The sequence below is a fragment of the Podarcis tiliguerta genome (assembly GCF_965153285.1).
Source record: "Podarcis tiliguerta genome assembly, chromosome: 8".
NCBI classification, from domain to species: domain Eukaryota; kingdom Metazoa; phylum Chordata; class Lepidosauria; order Squamata; family Lacertidae; genus Podarcis; species Podarcis tiliguerta.
Window position 1 is genome coordinate 58,824,912 of NC_139541.1, and position 27,689 is coordinate 58,852,600.

General features: G+C 45.1%; 1 protein-coding gene across 4 annotated transcripts; it reads right to left on the reverse strand.

Moving 5' to 3' along the window:
* Window positions 1-211: 211 nt before the first annotated feature.
* LOC310685028 (angiopoietin-2-like) lies at window positions 212-27,685 on the reverse strand. 4 transcript variants are annotated; one of them, XM_083456565.1, is made up of 11 exons: window positions 19,786-20,442; window positions 19,269-19,350; window positions 12,937-13,205; window positions 7,226-7,381; window positions 6,654-6,775; window positions 5,838-6,070; window positions 5,243-5,367; window positions 4,555-4,656; window positions 2,376-2,542; window positions 1,334-1,464; window positions 212-1,139 (listed from the first exon to the last, which is right to left on the reverse strand). In XM_083456565.1, the coding sequence occupies exons 1-11, from the start codon at window positions 19,996-19,998 to the stop codon at window positions 970-972; spliced, it is 1,770 nt and encodes a 589-aa protein (XP_083312691.1). In that variant the 5' UTR covers window positions 19,999-20,442; the 3' UTR covers window positions 212-969. The 4 variants fall into 4 exon arrangements, with proteins under 4 accessions (XP_083312691.1, XP_083312694.1, XP_083312693.1 ...); XM_083456568.1 differs by lacking the exons at window positions 19,269-19,350; window positions 19,786-20,442 and adding an exon at window positions 27,553-27,685; XM_083456567.1 differs by lacking the exon at window positions 19,786-20,442 and having other exon boundaries at window positions 19,269-19,296.
* Between the last annotated feature and the right edge of the window lie 4 nt (window positions 27,686-27,689).

Consider the following 27,689-nt stretch of genomic DNA (forward strand, 5'->3'; position numbering starts at 1 on the left):
CAATGACCAAAGAGCATAGCTGTATGACTCCAGAGGCAGTATAGCCAAGAGGATCACATGCTGGATGGAATACAGCAAAAGGAGGGGGCTTCTGCCTTCATGCCCTGCCTGCCAGGTTCCCAAGGTGGCCACTGTATGAAACAGGTTGGTGGACTAGATGGACCTTCAGTCTCAGGCAGCAAAGCCCTTCTTATGTTCTTAGGCTGCAGAATCCACTTGAATCTAGCATTGTTTAGTTGTTTGTTAGATTACATACGTGCATACTCACACATCAGCACACAATTCACCACAGAGTTAAGTGTGGAATAAGAAAAAACTAAACGCTTCAACTTCTGCCTTCATCTGCCAGCGAGAGTCAATAACATTTTGCATAGAACACTAAGGGACGGTTGAGAAATCTGCCAGCCATACATGGGGCAAGTTTGTAAGAAAGGTTCAAACCAACCGTTAAAGGCACACAAAACAGTGAGTGCATTGTCCTCCAAACTGAATTATTAAGTACACATGGACATATTTTCCGAATTTACCCTGCTCACGGAGGTGTAAACCAGGAGCCACAGAGAGCACAGAAGAGGTTTCTGCTTGGCTCCAGAAAGTCTAGCTCAGCTCTTCCTGCAGCACCTGAATGTTTTCAAGCCATTAATGCTTTCTCTTACACACACCCTCCCCAGGCCTCCTGTTAAAAGTCAAGCCATTTTCAGCTTCAGGATTCTGGACTTTAAAGGAGTTCCTTATATACACAGGACAGGCAAGGATGCATCTGGGATATACCTGGTGCTTCTTCTGTGGTTAGTGCCCCGTGTGGCTGCCAATATGAAGCACAGTGATGTTCTTTGACTCCCAGAAAGTACACCCACCCATAGTTCCCCCTTAGAGATTGCACAAGTTTGGACAGAGACACATCGCTGCATTTGAGTTTCAGTTGATCTTGCTGGAGCCTGTCCATCTCAGCCATGTGGCGAGCTCCTCTTATTCCTCTCTGAAATCCACAGGGCGGATCATCATGGTGGTCACCTTCAGACTGTGGCTGGGGCCTTTCCAGTAGTGCCACTTCATGCCGTTGTACCTGTTCATGGCAGGGCTGGGTGGGTAATAAATGCCATTTAAGTTGGAGGGCCCACAAGCGTCAAACCACCAGCCTGGAGACAGAGGTAGGAGGAAAAAGAGAAAGAACAGGGAACCTTGGGGTACTCTGCCCATAAACCCTGAAGCAACCCCCCCCCCAAGTCACTCTTCCCAAGCAGATTGGTCACCCGTGCTCTGAGGCATATGAATTTGCAACACAATATAGGAGTTGTGTGGCACACACTTCCCCTCCCCTTCCGCTCATTACCTCCACCTGCCATCTGTGCACACCTGCATGCACAGTGGTCGTTGTCGACGTCCTTGGTGCTGAAGTCTGTCCCTGAGGGACTAAGGCTGCTCGTGCGACCAGCTGTGCCACTGTATCTCCCGACATAAAGCCTGCAGGGGCAAAAGGGGGAACGTACCCATTGTCAGCTACAATGCTCTGTTGGTTGCCTCTCCTCTGAAATATGAAACAAGGTATACTTGCTTAGCCTTAGGTGAAATGTTTATTTCAAAAAGTCTGAATGTGGTAGGGCTGTGCCATCAGTCTCATAAGCAAGCGGTTTGCTCGTTTTGTTTATCTCTGTACTAAGTGTATCCCTGTTTTCCTGCAATCCAGGAAGATCTCTTTCCTACCTGAGGTCATGCACTTGCATGGCTACCAGCAGCTCTCAGTAGTTCTACATCAGTGTTAACAGAGCTGAATGCTTTCGGTCCAGAGCAGACCATTTAGTAAGGTGTGCTCAAACCCTTATCCCAACCTCTTTCTTAGTCCTACACTGTGGTTTTAGGGCCCAACTAGATGTGACTAGGGATGGACGAATCGGGACAGTTTCAGTTTCTCATTTCCCCCAATCTTAATTCAGTTCTCTACAGTTCCTTAACAGTTTGCGATTGTTAGTATTTTAGTCCACATGAAAATTCACCAGCATCTTAAGTGCAAATTTCACCTAATATAAACTTTTTAAAAAATACAGTTTTGAATAAAATACACTTGCCCCTAATATGCACATTTGTGTATACATTATTTGGTTGGAGGGCTGAAACACAAAATCTGGTGTTCTAGCACCAAGAAATAACACCAAGAGGTTTTTAAAATTCTGTTTTATTTTTAAATTGGAGTCCAGCAAGTTTGGTAGGATTCAGGGCTGGACCTTTCCAGAGCACTTCCTGAGTAGGACTAGTGGTGGTGCTAGGCCTGAAATTTCAACTGACCTTCATGGACTAGGGCCATCAGCAGCCATGGAGCCTGTTCCCTGCCTGAATAAGGTGCTTATTTTAGCACCACAAGGAAATAAGCTCCTCACCGGTAGTTATGCTCCTCAGGCTCTACATGGAAGTGGTCATACAAGGCATAGGCCTCATTGTTTTCCCAGTCCTGGAGTTTGACATGAAGGTAGTAGGAAGTTTGTGTGGTGAGTAAGTGGATGAAATCATTGCCCAGCCAATGCTCTCCAGGTGGGGACCCAAAGCCCTGCAAGAAAAACACAGAAATGTCAGAGGAAGCACAGATTAATAGAGTCCTGATACAGCACATCACAGAAGTTACAGAAGACTGTCTCACCTCTTAGACAATGTTTCTAACTGTTTTTATTCATGCTATTACTTTGAAATTGCTTAGAGATATTTTAGGGAAAGCAGTTCACAAATGAACCACATAAAGGCTCAACTGAGGCTACAGAGCCCGCCTGGTCTGGTATGGCAGAGATTGCGGGGGGGGGGGGATCCCAGCTGGTAAGCAACCTGGCTGACTTCTACTAAGGTGGTGAACCTGTGTCAGGACTGTACCACTTCAAATTGCAGGTAGGGATTCAGAGGACCACATGTTCCTCCAAAACAAACAAGAAGTTTCCATTTGGTAGTTACTAATGATAGAAGCCACCACTTGCAATCTGCCTCTGCTTCTTTTTAAATAGTTTCTAGCAAAACGTACAGGTTCTATTCTTCTCATTTTCTGTGAGAAACTAGCCTACTCCTTACTAGGGTTTGAACTTGCAGGAAAGTTTTATTTCACTCACTTTCAGAATTTCCTAGTGCAAAATCGGCTCATTTCTCATTCTACTCGCAAATGACCCTTGCTAGTAAATGAGAAATGTGACATTTCTGCAAATCACTTCAATTCCCCCCCCCAACTAATTGTAAAACTTAAGGTAAGTACCCCACCAGGGTCTTGCTGCACCAATATTCTCAACAAACAAAGGTTTTTCTTCGGTTCACCTTATGCAATTACACCTTGCTGTAATTTATTTTCTCCTTCACAACCTGCCTCAACTTGAAAGGCCAACTCATTCTTTTGGTATTTTAATAGTTTAGACTTTAATAGTTTAGACCTGGAGTTGGTGGGTGGGTGGGTTGTTTGTTCCATTTTGATTTTTTAAAAAAAAATAAATTTTGAGGATGGCAATGTGGTTTTCTACCCATTAAAGGGTTTTTCTTACCCTTTTGTCCTGTCTATTACCTTCATTTGTCATTTTGTGTTGGCTAGCCTATTTTTAATATTACTTTCATATTACTCATCATCATCCAAATAACTCTGCTTTCAGCCCCCTCTACCGATCCCTGCCTGCTGGCCCCAACCTTTTCATATGAGAGATCCTTTACATGTATACGGTTGTCTGAACTACCCATCCAGGGGCGGAGGAAGGGGGGTGCAGTGGGGGGCGGGTCGCCCCGGGTGTCACCATTGAGGGGGGTGACAAAATGCCGGGCGGCACCCACTGCGGGGCCTGCAGTGCACCCGAACCATGTGTCTTTTCTGGGCGAGACACAGTGGCTTATGCATGCTGGCTATAGGGCAGCTGAGTGGGAGGAGGCAGGCAGACTCCTCGGAGGCCCCGCAGAACATCCTGCCTCGGCCCACCCCACCCCTGGACGTACACTGCCCCAGGCACTTGATCGGCTTGCTCTGCTGCTGCCCACTCACTGGGAGTAGTAGAGTCACACTTCAAACAGTTTCAAAGAGAAATGGAAGAAGGCCCATTTGAACACCAATTTATTTACAAAGCTGTCCTAGGCAAGTCCCACTGAGATTTATGACCATTTACCCCACTATGCTGGAACAGACCCACACAGACACACCCACACACCCTTGGCTGGCTAGCAGTGGACAGGACTTGAAAGACAATGAGAAATGTTGATGGCTGCCATAAGCATAGTAAATTGGAGGAGACACTTCAAAGGGGAAAAGACAGATCTGGTATACAAATTAGTTGCACAATTGAAGCTGACATAAAAAAGTAGTTGCAGAAGTTGTGCAGGTGGTTTCACTGCATCGGAGTCTGACTCGTTCTCTGTGCAATAGGTGCTGGAATAGGTTTTGTCATGGACATAAGGAAGAGCACAGGATCGTATCAGCAGCTGCCACAGGCATAAGCAATTAAGTGAACCTGCCTCTGCTAGATTTAAAACTCTCTTTTAAAAAAAAATATTCAAGCACATCTCTGGTCCTTAAAAGAGATAAACTACTCTGCCCACCTGCTTCCTTACCTGTTTATACTCCTTCCAGGTGCGCTGAAAGTCGACAGAACCATCCGTCCTGTGCTGGATTACAGTCCAGCCGCCTCCACTGGTCTCCATGTCGCAGAGGACCTGCAAGGAGTGCAGTACATTAATGGAAGGGAAACTTCACAAATGTCCAGAAGCTGCAGCTGGGCCTGAGGTTCCTCAGCTGTGCCCTAAGGGACAACAACTTTTCCAATTCTGCACCATCCATTAACACCTCATATTCAGAGCTGGACAAAGAACCCACAGATTGTGAGTTTCTCAGGTGCAGGTTCACTTCCAGTTTCAAAGCCCTGGGTGTTGGTTGTTGTTGTGTTGTTGTTTTTTAAGAGGGAGAATATGTGGAGAAAAGTGCTGTGGGAAAGTGAGCTTCAGAAGGGAGGTAGGATTTCTACATTCTAGGGAATTCAGAGGGGTGTGCACACAATTCTTCCTAAGAGGGACTCTGCATCTTTGCCTGGAACTGTCCGTCTATAGGTGCAAAGGAGTAACAAAGCATCCCTTAACACAATCCACCACCCACTTCCTAGATGTTCCTCTAAATGTTGCTGGACTACAACTTCCATCATCCCTGACTGTTGGTGATGCTGATGGGAGTTGAGAGTCCGGCAACATCTGATGGGCCACAGGGCCCCCATTCTTAGTGTGTCTAGGCCCTGATGCCTGCACTCACTTTTGCGGTGGCCGTAGTGTTGGGGAACTGCAGTGTGTAGATGCCACTGGCGGTGAACCCTGATTTGTATGCAGCTGCACAGTCCTTGAATGTCTTCTGCTCTTCTGGGTGGACGTGAGAAATGTCTGCAAGAGTCAGACAAAGAGGTGCTTTCAGTATAGCCATCTTCAATCTGTGCAATGTCCATGCATGCATTTTTGTAGGCATAGACTCAGAAAGTTAAAAACATAAGAAAAACCCTGCTGGATCAGGCCAAAGGCCCATTTCATTCAGTATCCTGCTCTCACAGTGGCCAACCAGATAGGAAGCCATCTCCTTGTAGATGTTTGTCTGCAGTGGATGATTCCCAGGGATCTTAGGAGTGCAGACAGAAGCATTCAGCTGTGCCCTTGGGCAACACACACACACACACACACACACACCGTCAGGTAGTCTCCTCCTCACTGCAGCAGGTCTCAGGAGCTCACATCAACAGGCTCCCTACTGGGATGTGGGCCAGATGTCAGCCCTTGACACCAGCCCCAAAGTGCACTGAATAAGTAGAGCAGGATTGCCCTGGGGGGGGGAAATCACTTCAGGGAAAACAGTTACTTACGGTTGCACTGGGACACCAAGCCTATCAAGAGCTTCACAGTCTCTGCCAGGGAGGCCTGCTGTCTCTGGAGGACTGTGTTGTTGACCAGGGCAGCACCCAGACGCTGTTCCAGATGCCCAACGAGGTCCACCTGCTTGGACAGCAACCTCTGCATTTCCTGTTTCTCAGACCTGAGGTCTTGAAGCTCTTCCTCACGTTTCCCCTCCATAGCCAGGAACTTCTTCTCTAGGAAGCTAGGGAAGGGAAAGGATAATGGGAACCCTCCACATACAGGCCAGCAATATTAATTGTATTATTTGCTTTAAAACACTCATACCCCACCTTTCTGTCTTAGAAAGTGTACCCAAGGTAGTTAGCAAGCTACAAAAGATACAAAATACATGATCAGGGGTTTGGTACCAAGATAGCTGAAGAACCACCTGTTCCCATATTAACTTGCCTGCTCTTTCTCACCTGAGACAACCTAGGACCCTCCTGCTACTCCACCTCACAGTGTCATCAGCTGATACTTACTGCAGACACTGCTAATAAGTCTTGCAAGGTTTCCACAGTATCTTGCCAAGCAGCTGCTGATCATGGGAGCTTGAGTGGCAAGCAGTGAGTGGCAAAGGGGCATGCTCATTCTGGCAGTCCAGCAGAGGCTGCTGCCCATCCCAGTCCGCCACCTGAGGCAAGTTGCTCAGTGTGTCTCATGACATGGCCAGGCCTGACAGCTAGACATCAAAAATTCTGCAACCAGAGTAAAATTACACAAACATGCATGGATTCTGTTACTTTGCCTTGATTTGTTCTGCACAAAGCAAGCACAGCTCTGACCTGTTCCTCTCTTGAAGTTTGCTGATCTCCTGAGTCTGCAGCAGCAGCTGTTTCTCAAGCTTGTTGGTAGAAAGGGAGTTTTCCAGTACTTGGATTTCTAGCCGCGAGGTCTGGGTGAAAACCTGGTTGGTGAGAGTAGAGGGAAAAACAAGCAGCTCAACAGTGAGGGAGGGAAGTAGAGAGGCAAAAACTAGGTAGAGCCAGAGCAAATTATAGGTGGAGCCAACTAATTCAGGTTTTGTCCACATCATCCACCTTGCTGAATTTCACAAAGGCAGCACTGAGGAGGAAGAAGCCAGCCAGTGTCACCTCTTGTACTGGTTGAGAGTAAGGGGGTGTTGAGGTGGGGGGGGGTGGAGACAGACTGAGCTTGGTGGGGCAGTGCCCCATTTTCCCTAATGGACCAACCTCCATGGCCCATTTAATTGTCTGTAACAACTGCTTGCCTGTAGAATCCCCGTTGGCAAGAAATACAAGGGCTCCTGAAAAAATAATCACAAGTGATCTGAAGTGGAGAAAAGAGGGGTTCAGAGTTCTCTGCTCTGTCTTCCCTAAATAGCCGCCCAGCTTACCTGCATCTCTACATCAGTGAGCTTGCGAGTCTGCTCAGCCGTTTGGTTCAGAAGGCTGGTGCCAATTTCCAACATGGCCGCTGTGTGATTCTGCACAGCACTGATGTGGTTGTCAGATGTTTCCATTCTCACACTATCCTGGATATAGTTCTCCAGCTGTTTATGAGTGAGTGGGCAGGGGGGGGGAGAGAGAGAGATCATAAAAGTTTGTACTTAGGAGGAGGACTTAATACTCCATCACACATGCACCATGACTTCCGAAAAATGGAAGCAGACTAACCTAAAACCAATGGAAGATCTATGCCAACCATAGTTTATAGCTGAAAATGTGGGGCTTAATTTTCTAAGCTTATATTTGTGATGTCCTTGATTTTCACCCCTGTTCTTTCATTTACCTGAAGCTTCGTCTAGCAACTTGTCTAGCAATTACTTAGGGCAGGCAAGTGTCCTGTGGAAAGCCTGACTGCTGTTCGCTCCAATTCAGCAGTAAAATGTGGGTTTTCACTGAGACAAAAAAGCAACCGCTTGGACCTGGAAAGCCCAGACCTGTGCTTATAAATGTGGTGCTATAGTGTGGAGTCAAACTCCCCCTTCTTATTTGCCCCACAGTCCTGGGACCAACTCAGACTTACTGCTATTTGCATAAGAAAAGTGTGCAGAATTAATGTCACATCTTCACTCTTCAAACCATTGTGTAAAATATTAACCAATATTTACAAGTACATTTTGGCACCTGGAAACTATGTTCCTGATAATTGGCAACATGACCACCCTATAAACCTCTCTGCCAAAACAAAAGCAGCACATGTGTATGATTGCACAGCAGTTTCAGATCATCAGCATGAAAACAGTTTCCCATGGCTTATTTTCAACAATGGTTGTCTGATTTTTTTAAAACTAAAAGATGTTTCCTTGCAAACAATGAGATATATATTTGGCTTTCAGTTCTCAGAAGCTCTTTGCATAATATTTTTTTCTTTCCTCTCTGTTTATGCAGATGATTTGGCCAACACATGTACAAACATGATCATCCCACCAGATTCGCCCCCTCCCCACTGGACTTCCTATTATTGCAAACTTCTTCTTCTTCCCTTTCTTCATACAACCTATTCCATAATTCAGTCAACCTCTATTGTGTTGCCTCTCAGTTGTCTTCCCCCGCAATTAAAAACCCCCAAATACATTAACCTTCTCTCATACAAAATATGTTCTTAATTCCCTGATCTTTTAGCTTATATTTTCTACTTCCTTACCTCCTTTTGAGATGAGGCAACTAGAACTGTATGCCGTATATTCTAAAAGGGTGAGATATGAGCATCATTTTACACCTACGCTGAACATACCGTATTTTTTGCCCCATGGGACGCACTTTTCCCCCTCCAAAAATGAAGGGGAAATCTGGGTGCGTCCTATGGGGCGAATGCAGGCTTTCGCTGAAGCTTGGAGAACGAGAGGGGTCGGTGCGCACCAACTCCTCTAGCTCTCCAGGCTTCAGGAAGACATCCGCAGCCTAGGCAGCCCTGCGGAAGTTCCCGCAGGGCTGTCTAGGCTGCGGATAGCAGCCTGCTTCCCGGAGCGGCAGGCGCCCCAAAAGCAGAGCGCCCGGCGCTTCGGGAACACATCTGCAGCCTAGGCAGACCTGCGGGAACTGTCTAGGGCTGCGGAACTGTCTAGGGCTGTCTAGGCTGCAGATAGCAGCCTGCCGTGCGGGGCGCCCTGAAGCAGAGCGCCCCCGGGCCCAGCAGACATCCGCAGCATGGGGAGCTCTGCAGGAGTTCCTGCACGCTGCGGATAACAGGCTGCCGCCTGGCGCGCCCTGAAGCAGAGCGCCCCTCGCGCCGGGCAGACATCGGCCAGCCCCACAAGCTCGGGGAACAGCAAGGACCCGACCTGGTTTTGGGGGAGAAATAAAGGAAAACATTTTTTCCTTTATTTCCCCCCAAAAAACCTAGGTGCGTCCTATGGGACGGAGCGTCCTATGGGACGAAAAATATGGTAATTTGCCATTTTGTTGCTCATTAGGGCTCATCCACACTTTAGTTTGCCACGTGATTTGTAGGCACAAGACCAGAAATCTTAGTGAGTTTTTTTGCCCCACTGCTTTCCCCAGGAAAACCTGCTGTCTACTGCTGAATTGTAACAGATATCAATGGGTTTCCGTGGAATGGTATTTGTTCTGGTCCAGCAGTAAACAGGGGGTTTTCCCGGGGAAAACAGAGGGACAAAACTAAAACCTCTTGGACCCATGACCAGAAATCACGGGACAAACAGAGTAACTTACAGGATGAACTGATGTGTGGATAAACCCTTAGTTTGGAGAGCCTTTTGGAGCTCTTTGCAGACCGATGGACTGCAGCCTTCCTATTTTGGCTCATCTGCACTTTTTCCTATTAGCTTCCAGACCCAGTTCAGTGCTGGTGGAATGAAAGTCAGGATCCTTCCATAGGTACGGTTTTAGATTGGCTGAGGAATTGCTGATCCAGTCCCACCTCTTAACAGAAGAGAAACTGTGGCCCAACCGATGCTGTTAGACTACAGCACCTATCATCCCTGACTGTTCTGGCTGAGGCTGATGGGAGCTGGAGTCAAGGCACTGCTATGTTAGGTGTAAAGCAATATTGCCAGAACTGAGAAGAGGTGAGCAGTATACAGAAAGGCAACCTATCATTCAAACCTGTCAAAATGAATGCTAAAATGACAACATGCTCCTTTTTTAAGGTAGCAAAATTAATCTCCAGTGAAATCAGTTTCTCCTACACAAATTAGAAACATACATGGCCAAGGTACATGATTCGCTCCAGAATATCTCCCCCAAATACATTTGTTTTATCTCTAGCCTCCTACTGATTCTAGAAGATTTCCTGATGAAGAGGAAGACTTTTCCAATAAACCCCAGAGAACGGGAACCTTCAAATGTTTTTAAGACCATTGTCTAATAAGGCCCCCAAAGCTCTTTCATTTCTATAGTTAAAGGCTGCATCCCTGGTTACTGCAGTGCTGGCTAATGGGCAGGAATTATAGGGCGGACAGATTGTTCTGAGTGTCACAAAATAAAACAGGGCAGGAAGTAGAGTCCTTTGGAAACAAGACTGCCCGACCAAAAACTTGTAATTAGAGAGCAGGCTTGGCGCCAGAGGTTGCGGAGGGGGCGCAGTTAGGGAGCTGTCTGGACCCAGATTTGCTAATGGTCCCACAGACTATCTTAGCTTTCGCTTGCCAGTGGGGTATTGCCAGAGCAAAATCCAGGGCTGGCTAAAGACATTTTGGCACCCAATGCAAACCACAAAATGTTCCCCCCACCAGGGGGAGTGAATGGAGTGAATGAACATGGCGGGGGGATAAAGATCTATTTTGGGAACAAAGGGGGAATCAAATCAACCTCACGCTAAGTGCATGCAATCCCTAGGATATCCCAAGAGGCTGCTGTAGAGGTGGCATTGGGGTGCGGGCTGCTGATGACACAACAGATCCAGTCTCCAAGGAGTACACTGTAGCTGTTGGTTATACCATTGCAGCAGCAGGCAATGCGTTCCTTGGAGGCTGGATCTGTTGCCCCTGTGAATCCTGCTGCCCAAAGCAGTCGCCTCACCTTGCCTCATGAGTGGGCCAGCCCTGACAGAACATACAACAATCATTTCACCCTTCCCTGCCCTCTTCTTAAAGACCTCAGGGTCAACCCAAGCATGCAATCGGGTCTCCATAGCTGATAGATACCTCCATGTGGAATGCTCATGTGTAACCACTCTTCCATCCTAAACCTTTTTCTCATCCTGAAGAAAGCATCTTCTTGCCTGCTGCCCTCAAGCAGCTGAAGCAAAGGAGAATAGTTTTCTGGCAGGGAGAGCAACTGCCACATGGGTATCTAAGGATATTAATGCCACCGGACGGTCACTTTCTAGTTACCGGACCTGTACTGAGACCTTTCAAGAGAGTGTATTTCAAATTATATAATTACAGAGTCATGAAAATGTCCACATGCATATCAAAATGCTAGGCTGGAAAAAGAGCAGTATATGCAATGCATTCCTAAAGTACATTGCCCCCTCTCCCCCCTTTTTGCATCTGTCATTCTTCTTCCCCACCACTGTTCTGCATGTGCATAGCTGAAAAGCCAGTTGCACTGTTATTTTAAGAACAAGAGCAGCAATAAAGCAATTTGAAAATGACAGAGGCACATGCACACTCACTGTGGGGAAACTGCCTGCTCTTGATTAATCGTTAAAATGTTGGATGAGGTTACAAGCAGAGGAGTCACTGTGGTCATCTTACTGCGTATTCCTGAGTCACATCCGCCACTGTTTTAGATTAGGGTTGCCAACTGACTGGGGGGAGGGATACCCAGTATGCTCCGGTACCTTGATCAGCAGGTTGCTTTGTAGGTGAAGCATTCACATTTATACTTTTGATTTAGATTTAATTGTGCTAATAATGCATGCTGTTTAACCCTAAAATGGAAAATCAGAGCAATATACATATTGTTACCTTAGCCTTACTACTAAATGAAAACTAGCCACACAGTGTGGCAGGAGAAAGGCATGAGAATGTAGGTGGCCAGAAAGATAGCGATAGATAGATAGATGATAGATATTCTGCCTTTCTCTTGCCACATTCAGCACTTGTGGAAAGTGACAAAAAGCATCTGATCAGAAGAATGTGTTCTGGCCCAGACATGCACATTGTGCTTCTTTGGTCAGCCTAAGCTAGAATCCAACATGGCATCAACAGCTTTGCTGTGACCCACCTGGTGTGGCTTTGTGACCTGCCTGTGGGTCCTGATCCATGGCTGAAGAGTAAAGTGTGCATAAAAATGCATTATATTAGGGGAAGTTGCTTCGTAAAAAACATATATATTTGGCAAAATTGCACACAAAGATGTGCATATTAGGAGAAATACTAAAATGCTGGTGGATATTCATGCAGCCTTTTTAAAAAAATCATAAACTGTAGAGAACTGAACTTAAGAGTGAAAAAATGATAAACCGAGGTAAACTGAAATTGACGGATTCACCCGTTCCTAGTTCAAGGCAAAAGCAAGATTCGAAGAGATTTTCCAATTCACAACTCAGTCTTTTAGTCACATTGTGACACTCTAGGTGCATGTTCACACCACACTCAGCTATGCCAGTCTCTTATGCAGCATTCATTAATGCTAATGGAGCTTGTACAGGAGATCTCCCCACCTGACTGTGTTCTTTGTGGATCTCTGCAGATGACTTACATAGATCTCCCCTGATTCTGCTGCACAAGGGGACTGGAGGTATGATGCTGCAACCTTCCTGAAGCAAAGTAGATCTAGGTCCAGTCAGTGCCTGGATGGGAGGCTATATGGAAACCCCATAATGAGTTATTAACAGTTAATGGCCTTTTAGGCTTCCTCCACATGAACAGGAGTTCCCTTTTTGAATAATAAGAATTATATGTCACGGGGTGTGTGGAGGGAATCAGGATTTTTGAGATACTTAGGTGAGGCATGGCCAAAAAAAGGTTGGGAACCACTGATCTAAGGCCATATATACACAATATATTTAAAGCACACAGAAAGGATCCTGGAAAATGTAGTTTACCCCCTTGCAGGGCTATAATTCCCAGCACCCTCAACAAACTACAGTTCTCAGGATTCTTAGGGTGGTGGGATGTGCTTTGAATGTATGGTGTATGCACAGCCTAGGAGGACATGACAGTCCCTTGCAGATCCAAGCCCCTGGTCTTACCTTCTGTAGCCACTGGGTGTTATTTTCCATGATGTTTTCCAGCTGCTGTAGCCTCTTTACTGGCCACTTGGCCTCGGCTAGGGAGGGAGCATCCCTCTGGAGTGAGTTGGAAACCTGGTATTCGGCAGCAGGCGAGTCACAGCCCCCAAGCTCTGGCAGCAGGAAAGTGTAGGTGCAGGAGCCATGCTGCAGCTGGTGCTGGAGGTGCCTTGCAGGAGCATCCTTCCGCTTCACAGGGGGGCCAAGTCCTAGAACCACTGGATTCACCCCTGCCCAAACAGGGAAGAAGAAGAAGAGATATGCCAGTGCTCCCCAGCTCCTCATATTCCAGTCCTGCCTCAGAAAGCTTCCCTGTGTATCTGAGCTCCTTCAGTCCCACGCTGTGACCTATTGCACCTTCCTCTGAAGAAGTGTGACAGGAGACAGCCTTCAAGCACTCCGTGTCTGTGTGCAGGGAAGCCCCGTCAATTGCTTCTCCAATCCCTGGCTCACGTCCTCCTGACCACTGCAGGAAGTTTTATTATTATGGTTTTTTAAACCCTCCCACCATCTCCCTCCTCTCTTGCCCCCCTACAGGTTTTTGGAACGCAGCCTGGCTTCATTTAAAGATGCTTTGTCTCTCTGCTCACTGAGTCAAGCTCCACTTCTGATGAGATAATTACACCGCAAGAATGTACACTCCAAAGTCAATTGCGCTTGGATCGCTCTGCTTTTCTCCAGCGCACTCCTGTCCACAACCACCCCCTCTGCCAGCCAGCTGAATAAGAGAAAGAAACAAGAGTTTCTGTTTCCAAAATTGGCACCTGGGATATGACTGCACAAGAAATCCTGCTTCAGTGATAAAGCAGGAGCACAGGAAGAAAATTTCCCCAAAGCAGGGACAATTGGCATGGGAGAACTTAGCTTTAACGTTTAGCCTTCATGATAGGTGCATGAACCATGACTAAAAGCATTAACCCTAAACAGATTGAAGCAGATTGAAGCTAAACATTAGGGGAATGTTCTTGATAGTAAGGAGCTGTTAACAAATGGCTAAAGGGGGTTCTCCTTCCCTGGAGGTTTTTAAGCAGAGGCTGGATGGCTATCTCCCAGGGATGCTGTACTTACATCACACATGGAGCAAGGATATCTTGTTTCAGGCCAGGTCCCAGCTAGAGGGGGTCCACAATAAACCCAAGTTTAAACCCCATTTAAGGTTAGCTCACCTAACATGTAAGGGATGCGGGTGGCACTGTGGGTAAAACCTCAGCACCTAGGATTTGCCGATCGCATGGTCGGCGGTTCGAATCCCCGCAGCAGGGTGCGCTCCCGTCGTTCGGTCCCAGAGCCTGCCAACCTAGCAGTTCGAAAACACCCCCGGGTGCAAGTAGATAAATAGGGACCACTTACCAGCGGGAAGGTAAACGGCGTTCCGTGTGCTGCGCTGGCTCGCCAGATGCAGCTTCGTCACGCTGGCCACATGACCCGGAAGTGTCTGCTGACAGCGCTGGCCCCCGGCCTCTTGAGTGAGATGGGCGCACAACCCTAGAGTCTGTCAAGACTGGCCCATACGGGCAGGGGTACCTTTACCTTTACCTTTTACACCTAACATACGTACATTCCTTTAATCCTTAAAAAAGCCCTGGCAGGTCACCTGAGACCTCCTAGAGACCTTGCATTTGATTTTACCCGGAAGCTGCATGGTCCACAACTCACATTCAAGAGCCACTGCAAAACATACCCATCACATCTGCTTTGTCTAGACGTAGAACTTCCCTTTAACAGCCCAACCCTTTTTTCTTACTTGAAATTTGTTCTCCAAAACTTTCTTTTTTCTTTTTAAAAAAATGTATTTTTGTTAAAGATTTTCTTGGTTTACAAAAGTATGTGCAATCTCTCTCTTTTTTTTCTAGTAACATTTTTTACAAATCAGATTCATTTGTTGAGACATTCTGAGTAGAATCCCAAACATTTTTTAAAACTGTGTTTCGGGAAGATCTACTGCTCTATCCTACAAGGCTAATTAGGAGCGTATTTGTTCCAATAAATGTTTATGGCTCCATTCCATGGAATCCCACACAGACTGTGATTTACGGTATCTCCCTTTTCTCTTATTCTTTTTTAAACACAACAACTTCTCTATATCCCTGCACTTTCCCAGTTGCATAAATGCTGTTGGTCCCTTCTACATGTCACTAAAGAAACTCTGAATGAACAGTTTGAGCGTCACTTGTCTGCATAGGTCTGGTCTGAGGAATCCCAGCCTCCTGCATCCAAAATGAGATGGGGAAAAGCTAGACCAAATGGAAGAGGTTCCTTTGTTTGTGTCAGTGCACACAAAAACTGTAAAACTTGCCAATTTCCGAGCAAGAGGATGCACATTTCAGACTGTAGTTGGTTTCTCTGTGGGTGGGGCTTAAGGACTAAAAGGGTCTTGGGTGAAGGGACCTATGATGGGTCCCCTCCTGTCAGGGGGTCCTGGTAGACTTACTTGCCATGGGATTCCTGGTTAGAGCTCCAGAAGTACCTAACAGACTTATTTATTGCCCTCCCCATAAAATAAAATTAATAATAATAATAATAATAATAATAATAATAATAATAATAATAATAATAATAATTGTCAGGACTTAATGTGAGGGAAGGCCTGGTGAAGGGTGATCTATTGGGTAGTGCCCATGATAGTAATTACAGTGGTACCTCTGGTTAAGTACTTAATTCGTTCCAGAGGTCCGTTCTTAACCTGAAACTGTTCTTAACCTGAGGTACCACTTTAGCTAATGGGGCCTCCTGCTGCCGCCGCGCCGCCGGAGCACGATTTCTGTTCTCATCCTGAAGCAAAGTTCTTAACCTGAAGCACTATTTCTGCGTTAGCGGAGTCTGTAACCTGAAGGGTATGTAACCTGAAGCGTATGTAACCTGAGGTACCACTGTACATCTATGTCCTTAGCCTCCACAAAACACAGTGGATACCAGTGTTTGCTGGGGGGCGGTGTGTGCAACCACTCTGTGTTGGGACTGGACAACAAGGCAAACCACGGTTATTTTTCCCCTTTCTGAATCAAACCACAATGTCAACATTGTGCCCACACAAAGCCTCATGTGGCTGTTGTTCTGTACTCCTCACTTTTCTCTGTTCCGCCTCTCTGTGCCTCTTCTATGCCTATGTTCCTTTACTCTGGTTCAGGAGTTTTTAACCCTAGGGGATCCATGATTAGGCACCCATAAACTGGGTGCAACCCATGTAATAAAATAAAATGTATGCAATATTTTGTATCTGTATTTTTCTAAGGAGGGGGTCCATAGCTTTAATCAGATTCTTGGAGGGGCTCGTGAACCCCTCCCAAAGGTGAAAAACCAGTGCTTTAGGTCAATAGGCTTTGATGCACTAAAGAGCTCTGGTGATTTTATTTATTTATTTTCATTTGTTAAAGCAGAGCAGCATAGGAGTTTGTGGCTTTTTTTAAGTTAAAAGTTTAATTTATCTTAAAAAAATAATAATCTGCAGCTCTGCATGGGAGGGAAAAAAAAATACTCCAGAACTCCTAATCACTGTTAGCAGACAATCAAACCCCAGGCAGTACTAAGTATATTTTCACCTGTAATGCCTACTGAAGGGCATCCTCTCCCACCACTAAAAAAAAGTACATGGAAAGTCAAGACAGCCAGCAGGAAGCTGCAAATATATATATATATATATATATATACACACACAAGCTTCTCAGCCACCCTTCATTATTTTAGGAAAAGAAAGTGAAAGAAACAAACCCTGCTCCCCTCAAAAATGTGAAACTAACATTGATTTTGGTGTTTTACTTGGCCTAATAAAAGCATTGACCTAATATGGAGCATGGAGTAAAGTAAATCACTTTAATTCCCCTCACAAAAGTCTCTGAGCTTATTTGTCTGCAATTTGGCAGGCTTAATCCACTCTGGAGGAGTTATTGTGTTGGCAAATTTCATCTATTTCTGCCAAATGGGGAAAAACGTTATAAGAGTTTTTAGAACCGCATAAAGAGTGAAGAGGGAACATGAGGTTTCATTTTGACACAATGGCTCAGAACCCAAACTACAGAGCAAAGAACATACAGATTTTTTTTTAAAGTGGAAGCCTGAGGCCTGTGCACACCCCTAGTGTTTTTTGGTATAAGAATTGCTAACATGGTGCAGTTTCACATAGAATTGCTGACATGAGAAATGTGGAGTCGGGTGGGGAGATATAAGTCATTAACTGTGGCTGTATGAGCCTCTTAGAGGAGTTCAGTCTTTTATCTAGTCATCTTCCATCTAATAACAAAGTCCCAGCACTTCCTGCTTCAGAGTTCCAGCTGGGTGCCTCCTGGCATAAGAAGGAATTTGGCATGATGTGATTTCGAAGTGGGGGAAGGCGGTTTTGATTCCCGCCTCTACGTTGTTGTGAGTTTGGGGGTGGGGGGTTAGGCTGCATGCCTGAGTCCCTTCTAATTCCTGGATCCAAAAAGGATTCAATTGTTGGGATAGCCAGGCAATTTTCTTGGTAACGGTCCTTAGGTACAGGTCATTAAGGTAATGAAGGAAGTAGCTTTGTGCCAGAGGGAAAATGGGTGGGCTCCCCTCCCTCAGCTGACTAGTAGTTAGAAGGACAAAAGCCAGAGTTGAGGGGTGTGAGAGGACCAGACGTTAGAAGCAGGCTGCAGGCAGAAGCCTGAGAGGGAGAGACTTGTCTGAATTCTGTTCGAATCCAAAGCTGTGGCTATAAGAGAATCAAGACCCTCTTAGGGTGTTAATGCTGTGAGCCCCTCCAACGTAGGCTCAGGCTACATATACAGTCATACCTCGGGTTACAGATGCTTCAGGTTGCATTTTTTCGGGTTACGGTCTGCCGAATCTCTGAAGTACCGAAACGGGTTACTTCCGGGTTTCGGTGGTCACGCATGCACAGAAGCGCTAAATCACACTTTGTGCATACGCAGAAGCGTCGAATCGCAACCCGCGCATGCGCAGACGCGCCGCTGCAGGTTGTGAACGCTGCGGGTTGCGAACGTGCATCCCGCACGGATCACGTTCACGACCCGAGTGTCCACTGTATGCGTAAATAAACCATATAGCATAAAGACACCACAGTCTCTGGTATCCCTCATTCCACGGAAACTGAACCTTGGGTAAGTGCTTGGGACCCCTGGAATCTTGCACCACTCAGAGACTGGGGTGGCGTGCAACAATATTTTCTGACTTGGATCTCTGCCCAGGTGAATTTGTTTCTTACAAAGTGCTGTACATATTCAATTTGCCTCTTTCTGTCTCCCCCCCACCACACACACTTTGGACATCCTGTCTTTATGTCACTTCATCTTGGGCCAAAGTCTAGGAAATGTTGTAGGCCCCCGAAAGTTTGGGATATTAAATGAAACTGAAGTTCATCTTTGAAAACAGACTTTAAAATGGCATTTTCTTCTGTTTAATATAAAGAACCTCAGAGACCCATCTAGTCCAGCCTCCCTGTTCACACAGTTGCCAACCAGATGCCTTTGGGAAACCCATAAGCTTGACACAAGTACAAAAGCACTGTCCCTTCTTGTGATTTCCAGCAACTGGCAGTCTGAGGAATACTGCCTCCAACAGTGGAGGTACAACATAGCAATCATGGCCAGCAGCCATTGATAGCTTTATCCTCTGTGAATTTTTCTAATCTTTCAAAGTCATCCAAGGTGGTGGCTACCACTACATATTGTGGGAGCAAATTCCATAGTTAAACTACATGCTGTGAGAAGTCCTGAAGATGCTGTTATCTGTCCTGAATCTTCCAACGTTTAGCCTTATTAGTTATCTTGGAGTTCTAGCATTATGAGAGAGAATTACATTTCTGTATCTACTTTCTTCATACTATGCATAATTTTATATACCTCTGTAATGTCCCCTCCTTGCCTTTTCCCCTTTCTAGTTGCAGAGTTTGAAAATGTTGTACGTTCGCACATTTCCTTCTATATATTAAAAAAATGTATTTTTGCTGAGCCTTTGGGAGTATGAAATTTATGTAAAATGGAGATTATTAAATGGTCATTTCAAGGGTATACAGTTAATAAGCTAGTACTCCTTTAAGTGGTCAAGAGTCCTTCTTTTAAACAGCCCATTCTGCCCTTTATTCCCCCTCCTCCTAAGTAATATCTTGCAAAATAGTTCATCCAGATCACTGCCCCTTGCATATTTTAAATTTTGCAAGATGTTTGTGTGTGTGGCTATGCTCATTAATATCCCTGAAACACAAATATTTTGGCTAGCATAATCACTCTGATTTAGAGGTCATCGGGAGTAATATTTCTGTCCAGCTCTAGAGCATTTTAAATTGCAAGGCTGCTTATCTGGGCTGAATGTACAGCCTGTGAACATTTGGAGAAGAATCCACCACAGAACAGATGCTTGCTCTAGAAGCCACCTCCTCCAGGCCCAAGAATTACCCTGTAGCGCAACAAAAGCAGGTTCAGAAATAAGCGAGAACATTTATTGTGTAAAAAGGTACAGGATTTCAGCAGGAATTTGCAGGTGATGCGTTGATTGGAAACAAAGCAGTATGTCCACCACACTTTTGCAGGCACAAAGGACTCAGCTATACAGCTGCAAATAAAACATTTGACACAATGTGACACTAGATGGCGATGGTGAGCCTTATGGAAAATTCAATGTATTTTTTAAAATGCTCTTTAAAAAAGCATTTTCAGAAGGGTTTTTATACGTGTATATTCCACCAAAGTGTCCTGAAAGTGGAATCATGTGTAGCTGCTCCAATACCAACATGAATGTAAATCATGATGAATGCATGATTAAAAGGACTTTTGGAGCCCCCCCCCCCCAATCTCTCTGCCTCCAAGGGGTAAACAAAGTCTTTTTTCTCACCAGGTCATACTCTCCTGCTGGAAGACTTTGTACTATCATCTCTAACAAACTCCAGCACACCACAGATGCCAATCCACGGTCCAGAAGAACACTGACTTGAGGATAATCTTTCATGCTCAAGCAGGATAATATCCAAGTCTTTTCTGGAAACTGAAACTGATTGCCAACTTGGGGGATTATGTCATGTACATTAAACATATAATTTCTATACATTCAGGCTTCCACTCTCAGTTTGGAAAGTGACCCTGGTTATGATGAATAGATTTTGGCTGAAATACAGGATTGAATTTGGATACATCTCTGGAATGACTGCTTGGTTTTTACAACAGTCGCTGCGATCACAGTCTCAAGCAATTGTTGTTCTGGCTTCACTTCTACCTGGGTGTGGAGCTGGAGGAAGCTGCTGCCAGCCAAACATTGGAGTCCGAGTATAATGGTAAGAGCCGGGATGGGGAACTTCCAGCCCAAGGGCTAGATGTGGTTCAAGGGGGAGATCTGCCCCTGGTCCATGGACTAACCTCCTCACCCTACCCCCAATGAAGCCAATGGGAGGCTATTTTTGTCATGACCCTTGCATCTAGCGGTGATCCAGACAAGTTCAAGGCTCAGAGCTGGCTAATATGGAAGATATGGAAATAGTATGTTAGACTGTTCAGCAGGGGTCACCAGCTTTCCTAGGCCAGTGGGCACATTCGGAATTTTGAGAGGCACCAGTCTCAAAATGGCTGCCGGGGAGTGGCATAACACAAAATGGATGCAGAAAAAGAGACAGGCATTGTCTACATTGTCTACTGGCAGTTGTTCTCTTGGGTTTCAGGCACTGCTCCCTTCACAGCCCCACCTGGAGATGTCAGGGTTTGAACTTGACACCTTCTGCACGCAACACAGATACGGTCATTGCAGGTTGGGATGTAATCCAGATCACATCCACTCCCCCCCCCCCCAACTCTGGGTAAAAACACCAGCTGGGTCTGATCGGATCTGACAGTGCCACAGTTCCTTACCATCTGCTTTTTCTCTGTGCCAGACAGCAGGAATGGCTATGAAGTAATGGATGGCCAACACGTAGCGCATGGAAAACTCCAGAAGTCTGCTGGGGGGATCTAGCTGCCTCCCCCCTTGCCCCCCGCAGCTGCTTAGATGAGAAGCCAGGACTTCTGGCATATCCATAACTTGACGAGACCCTTGGAGCCTGAGCTTGGCCAAAAGGAACCAGAGTCAACGTGCTTTGGCCTGTTCCTCACCCACAATGGAAACTGCAGTTTTACTGTCAGCATTTTCTGTAGGTGAGAAAGAAAGGCTTCCACCTGCGTAAAAAGGAAAACAAAAGCCCCAAGAGCCATTCGTCAGGCTGATAGTTTCCAGCTAAAGTTCCAAATGGCTGCATGGGGGAGAACAAGAAAAGGAATGGAGGCAGCTGGAGCAAAAAAGAGAGGGGCCAGGGCACGCCATTCAGCTGTGGGGTGAGCCCAGCTGCAGTGCAGAAATGGCAAGTGTGGAAACCAGTTACTGACTCAGCCATCACTCTTCTCCTTCCTCTACATTTCAAGGTGGGCTGCCTGCCATATGTATATGAATTAGCACTGCATTATCATTTGTGCGTGGTATGTTCATCAGCTTATTCATTTTTCTTTTTTTCAAGAAAAATGTAAGGAGAGCCCTGCTGCCAGTGGCCCATCTAGTTCAGCATCTTGTTCTCATAGTGGTCAAACAGGCCCCCCCACTTCTGATTCCCAGCAATGGATGTAAAAGTTACCTTTGTACATTAAGCTACTTTTTATACACACCCCTCTCTGCCCTCCATCCACCAAGCAAGTCTTTGTCAAAGCTCAAGGACACTAGGTAAAAGCAATAAGGGCGTTGTGAAGCAGGGCTGGCGATAGGTATGTCCAGAGGAGAATCAAAAGGGCCACAAAAAGAGGCCAAAAGGGACACATTCTGTAATGTTTACAATAAGTCAATTCTCTTTATTACTTCTCTCGGTTGATGCCACTTATCCACATCTAAAAGCCTCTCCTGCTCCCATATATGTTTTGAGGGGGGAGGCAGTTGAATTTTTCTTCCACCGTTGGTGCTCAGATCAATAATTCCCAGGGAACAATGCAACAAGGTTTGTGTGGACCACCATCAGCACTCGTGCGCTATCATTACAGCTGGAAGAGAACAAAGCCAAGACCATCTTTGCTTGAGCAAAGGAGAGTTCACCCATCACCTGTGGTGATGGTGATTTAAAACTGTATCATTTTGTAGTTTTGTGAGAATAGCAGTTTATATTTTTAACTCCTAAACCTCACAGCTTATGAGCATAGCAGCAAAGGGCAAAAGTAGGAAAGAAAGTACAGTGGTACCTTGGTTTATGAACTTTAATTCGTTCCGGAAGTCCGTTCTTAAAACAAAGCATTCTTAAACCAAGGTGTACTCTTTCATAGCAGTGGGGGACTCAATTTACAACTGAAACACACTCAACAGGAAGCAAAACATGTTCTTATTCCAAGGCAAAGTTCACAAACCAAAACACCTACTTCCGGGTTTGCAGCATTCTTAATCCAAGTTGTTCATAAACTAAGCTGATCTTAAACCAAGGTACCACTGTACTTCTTTACCCATTTAACAGTTCTCTGTACTGGATTGACAATTAAAAATACCACAGAACTGAGACCAGAATGGCTCAAAGTCTTGCTTGCTGCTGTGATGTGTGGATAATGTAACTACACTAACAAAACCAATCCAAAATCCATTCCCAACCAAACTAATCTGATATACATAGATATATTTAAATGCTATTTGCAGCATCAGCAAAAACCAAGTTGCATCTGTGTTTTCTCTATAGTGTTCACCCCCATTTATGCCATTATCCCCTTCAGCTCTCCCTTCCCCAGAGAAAACTGACATAGAGGAGGAACTCACCCATCACCCCCATCTCTGGAAATTCTCATTATGTTTTCAATCCCACTCATTTATTTTGGAGGGGAAGGAGAGGGTATGCATTGATTTGGCATTCCTTCTTCCTTATGCTGTTTTCATCAAGCACAAAAAGGACCCCACCTATTTTAAAAGCCCCATAAATTACAGAGAAACATTTCCCCCCATGTAACAGCAAGGCCCCTTGGCTATATTAATGGTGGTATTGGGGCCTTCTGCCACTCTTCAAAGTCCAGGGAACATTCCTTGGATGCACAAGAGAAAAAGGTGAGCCATTGTTGATTTGCAAAGCCCTAAAGTATCCTGGGTTAAGTCCAGTGATAAACAGAAATCTCCCAAGTTAAACATTTGGGAGCCAAGAGTATCCGTTCAGTATAAGCACCAATTGCAGCTTAAAGTGCAGCTATGAAGCGCCGTTTGGAGTGGGCCCCTCATCCAGGGGACTGGCAAGATAGTTTTTCTGTTCAGCTTTTCTGTCACCCAGAAAGGCAGTGGGATAGTTGGGTAATTACCCAACTTTGGACTTGACCAGTCTTATGAACAACAACCCCTCTAATCACTATCCTCATCATCTACAATTTTAAAAGATAAGATGGTTCCTGTCTGCAGGCTCACAATATAGTAGGCATGATACAAAAGGAAAATGGAAAGGAAAGCAAAGAGGGAAAACAGGCATAAGAGCAACTGAGCTAACACCAGGTGAGGGAAGCAGCCAAACCAGTCTCCCTCTTGCCATGAAGCTGCCTTGTACAAAATGGCAGCTCTGTATTGGTCCATCTAGCTCCGCAGATCTACCAATCTGGTGGCAGCAGCTCTCCAGGACTGCAATCATTGTTCTCTCCTAGCCACATTTGGAGATGAGTGTGATTGAGTCATTTAGATGGCCGAGTTGGGATCTGAACCCTCGTCTCCCTAGGCCCTAGTCCAACTCACTAACCACTACACCACACCGGCTCACAAAATTAAACTTGTTTTGGGTGCAGATTTTGGACGGCTGTGGTATGAAGTAAACACACAGCCTTCTGCCCCTCTGGCACCCATCTCCTGTCTCTGCTCTGAAACATGTGTCCTCGGGTGCGAGGCCTTGCTCTGAGGTTATCAGAGCCATGGGATGAATTTGCAACCTCACACCACCACACTTTATTAATAGAGGCAGCTCTGCCTTTCCTATCTATAGGAGACAGTTGTGCCCCTGTCATGCCAAACAGCTGTCACAGAAGACTATGGCAAATGTCACCCATCAAATGCTTGTGATAGCTTTCCTTGAAAGCAGCAAGGAGGTGTCATAAATTTGCTCGTGATTATGCAAAGCAGGCCCCTCTCTAGGGTTGCCTTCAGACTGTCCATCTTTTGCAGGAAGGATTCAGGTTAGTGCAATTAAAGTGTATTACAGCGCTCTAGTGCAATAAATCCCGCCCTGCCCCTTTTTAAAGGAATGTTGCAATTAGAAAAGTGATGAGGAAGAACTGAAAGTGTGAGATGAACAATTAACTGGGATGATTAACCATCACACAATCAAATCAGAATTAATTTTGAATGAACATTATATAACTTAATTCAGAAAAAATGCTCAATAAAGACTGGACTTAGTCTAACGTCCATTGTGAATGGTTGGGGAAAATCATGGAATTTATTTTTTTGACTCAGCACTAAATATTAAGAAATAAGTTTCTCCTCTTAAGAAAAGCACACAGTTGAATATTGCCCAGGAGTATCAACCACTTGGGAAAGTATGAGAGTGTGAAAAAGAGGTATCACTTGGGTTTAAGGAATTCTGTTCTTTTCTCTGTCACTGCAAAATCCTTTGCTCCTCCCAAATAAGCCCCACTGGCACAGATACACCTTTCATGGGAAAGGAGACACTGCTCCTGTTTAATAGGCAGGAGTACAGGAAGCTGCCTTACACTAATTTGGCCCACAAATTCATCTTGTCAGGACAGACCCAAGATATTTTGCTGCCTGAGGCAGAGTGGCAAATGGTTCTCCACGCCTCCCCCTCCAGCTCATGGTGCATAATATCTGAGGCCAGTCAAGTAAGGCAGAACTCCCCACAAGTGCCTATCACCCTCCTTGAGGCAGAGCTCCCCACAAGTGCCTATCACCCTCCTTGGGAGTACAACTACAATAACAAGAAATTAAACAACTGACAATTTGCTGCCCCTATTATGACACCCAAAAGAAGCTGTCTGAGGCGGCTAACTCAGTTTGTCTAATGGTATGGCTGGCCCTGCATCTAGCTCAGTACTATCTCTACTGACTGGCAGTAGTTTCCAGAGTTTCGAACAAGAGATGTCAAGGATTGAACCTGGGATCATTTGCATGCAAAGCATGACCATAACATCCTATTTCTTACAGTAGCCAATCATATAGCCCAGGAAAGCCCAGAAGCAGATCATGAAGGCAATAGCTTACTCCTGCTCCCCAGCAACTGGTATTTGACAGAAACCTTATGACTAGTAACCATTGGTAGATCTATTCTCTATTTATTCATCTAATCCACTTTTAAAATCACCTAAGCCCATCATGACATTCAGAGGCAGCAAAATTCATAAAGTAAATTATGTACTGTGAAATAGTATGTTTCTATATCAGTTTTACTTAGGGTTAAATTAAACAAACAACAGTCAATGTGATTTGCCTCTCCTCCCCCTCAACTTCCATTATTAGTTGACAGAGCTGCACTGATGTCACACCACATATTGTATCATACACTTCAAACATTCTGCTTCTTCTTGGCCCTTAAAAACCCCACAATATTTTTCTTAACTATTTTTAAAAGAATTAAATTTAAAGGGGGAGGAGAATAAAACAAATGTGCCATTTAGAAAAGAAATGCATTATGGCTTTTAGTGGTCCAAGATTACCCATAAAAAAGAAGATCCTATAATAAAAAAATGTTGTTACAATGTCCTTAGTATATTTAATATAGGCCTGCTTTCTTTAGGACTATGTTCCCTCCAAGGCAGATTTCACAGAAAACAGCTCCCACCTCTGGACTGAAGTTAGATCAGACTGAGACTTAACTTTGTGAACTATGTGGGGAATTGAAGCCATATGATCTACTCATCATACAGATGGGAAAAGTAAGCAAGGGCAATAGGATCCACATTTCTTGTTTCCACTGGAGTAAGGACCTAACAAACAGAAGACATCAAGAAGAGGTGGCAAGAATACACAAAGGAATTATACCAGAAAGATATGGATGTCTCGCACACCCCAGGTAGAGTGGTTGCTGACCTTGAGCCAGACATCTTGGAGAGTGAAGTCAAATGGGCCTTAGAAAGCACTGCTAATAACAAGGCCCGTGGAAGCGATGATAGTCCAGCTGAACTATTAAAAATTTTCAAAGATGATGCTGTTAAGGTGCTACACTCAATATGCCGGCAAGTTTGGAAAACTCAGCAGTGGCCAGAGGATTGGAGAAGGATCAGTCTACATCCCTGTAGTAAGCAGGGCTATCCATCCCCCCCCCCCCCATTCCTCCTAGACACTGGCAGGACTTAGCCAGGAAGGGGGAAAGATCTAGGTGTTGCAAATCACAAGCCAAATGGTAAAGCTGCCACCACCTCCTTTCCTGGACCACCCTTGAATGGGGTTCAAGGAGGAGAAACCCCCCCCCTTCAATATTTACCAGATTTGCCCAGCCCTGAGCAACTTTACTGTGATGCAGACAGAAATTCAACAGGTAGGTGTCCAAACAGTATGTACCAGTTTAGCTTCCCCAAGCAAAGGCACAGAATACAAAAGACAAAAAGTTTTCCAAGTTTATTGAAAAAGCCACTCAAAAAGTTGCACATTTCTTAGAAGGCTACAAACAAACAAAAATAAAACATTGTAAAATATAACTAGCTAAAACCATACTCACGCAGCAACAATAGTTCAAAACACAGCAAGTAGTCAAGAGTCCTTTCACTGGTCAAACACCCCCAGGTGAAGTACCAGGGCAAGATGTTCTACCCTTTGCATCTGAACTCCCAAATCCTTTATCCTTGAAAACTCAAGTGGAGGACAGGGTAGGGACCAATCATTTCTTTAGGTTAATTACTAATTTACCAATGGCTGTACAGTGGTGCCTCGCAAGATGAAATTTTTTCGTTCTGCGAGTTTTTTCGTTCTACGAGTTTTTTCCTCTTGCGAAGCACCACTTTGTATTGACGGTTTCCCGTAGGAATGCATTGGCGGTTTAAAACTAAACAAACGACTAAACAAACAAGGCAAGGGGTAATGGGAGTTGTGATCCAGCCATATCTGGAGGGCCACAGGTTTCCCATCTCCACATTAGACAGAATGAGGTTGTCACCTGGTGTTGGGTGTTATGAAAAGGGCAGCAAACTGTCCTTGTTTCATGGTTGTTGTTGGTCTTGAATGCATTAAGTATTTTATTTGGCATGGGAATCAACATAAGCAGGACACTTCCTTCTCAATGCTTTAAGTCCCCACCCACTCATATTTATTTAATATTTAAGTCACAGGTTAATAGCAACATTGTATCAGCGAAGCTATTTCTAAGAGTGGTGAAATCATCACCATGTTGTGATGGTGTTATCAATAATGGTAGTGTTTTAGGGTTTAATTTTTTTTAAAAAAATTATTCCTAAAAAAACCCCAACAACTATTCCAAAATCACATTTTTGCTCTACCTAGAAAATTATTTCCTCCTTCTTTTATTTCTAGGTGGATACTCTGCTGTCCGATCACAGGGATGCTAAAATCTTGTCTTTCTCTATTGATGTCTATGACTGTGACCTTTGTTTTGCCCCCAGGAACAAAAACACTGATTCTCCCATTTAACCCGCAAATGACCCGTCGAGAAAATAACATGGTTTACTCTACATCTTTTCTTACGTCTGCGAAATGTGGAGCCGCTCTACGCGTCCCGTTTTTCTACTGCTCCGCTTCACATTGGTAACCGAACACGGCTCTATGGCATTTTGCAAAGCGGCTACAGGAGCATGCTGGGAGCTGTAGTACAGCGTCGCCTC

Excerpts from the sequence above, each read along its gene's own strand:
- LOC310685028 (XM_083456565.1), bottom strand. The coding sequence starts at position 19,998 with ATGTATAGAAATTATATGTTTAATGTACATGACATAATCCCCCAAGTT. Across the intron at positions 19,351-19,785 it reads CAGCAGGAGAGTATGACCTG|GGTAATTCTTGGGCCTGGAG; the intron begins GTGAGAAAAAAG and ends GTTGCGCTACAG. Across the intron at positions 2,543-4,554 it reads CCTGGAAGGAGTATAAACAG|GGCTTTGGGTCCCCACCTGG; the intron begins GTAAGGAAGCAG and ends TTTTTCTTGCAG.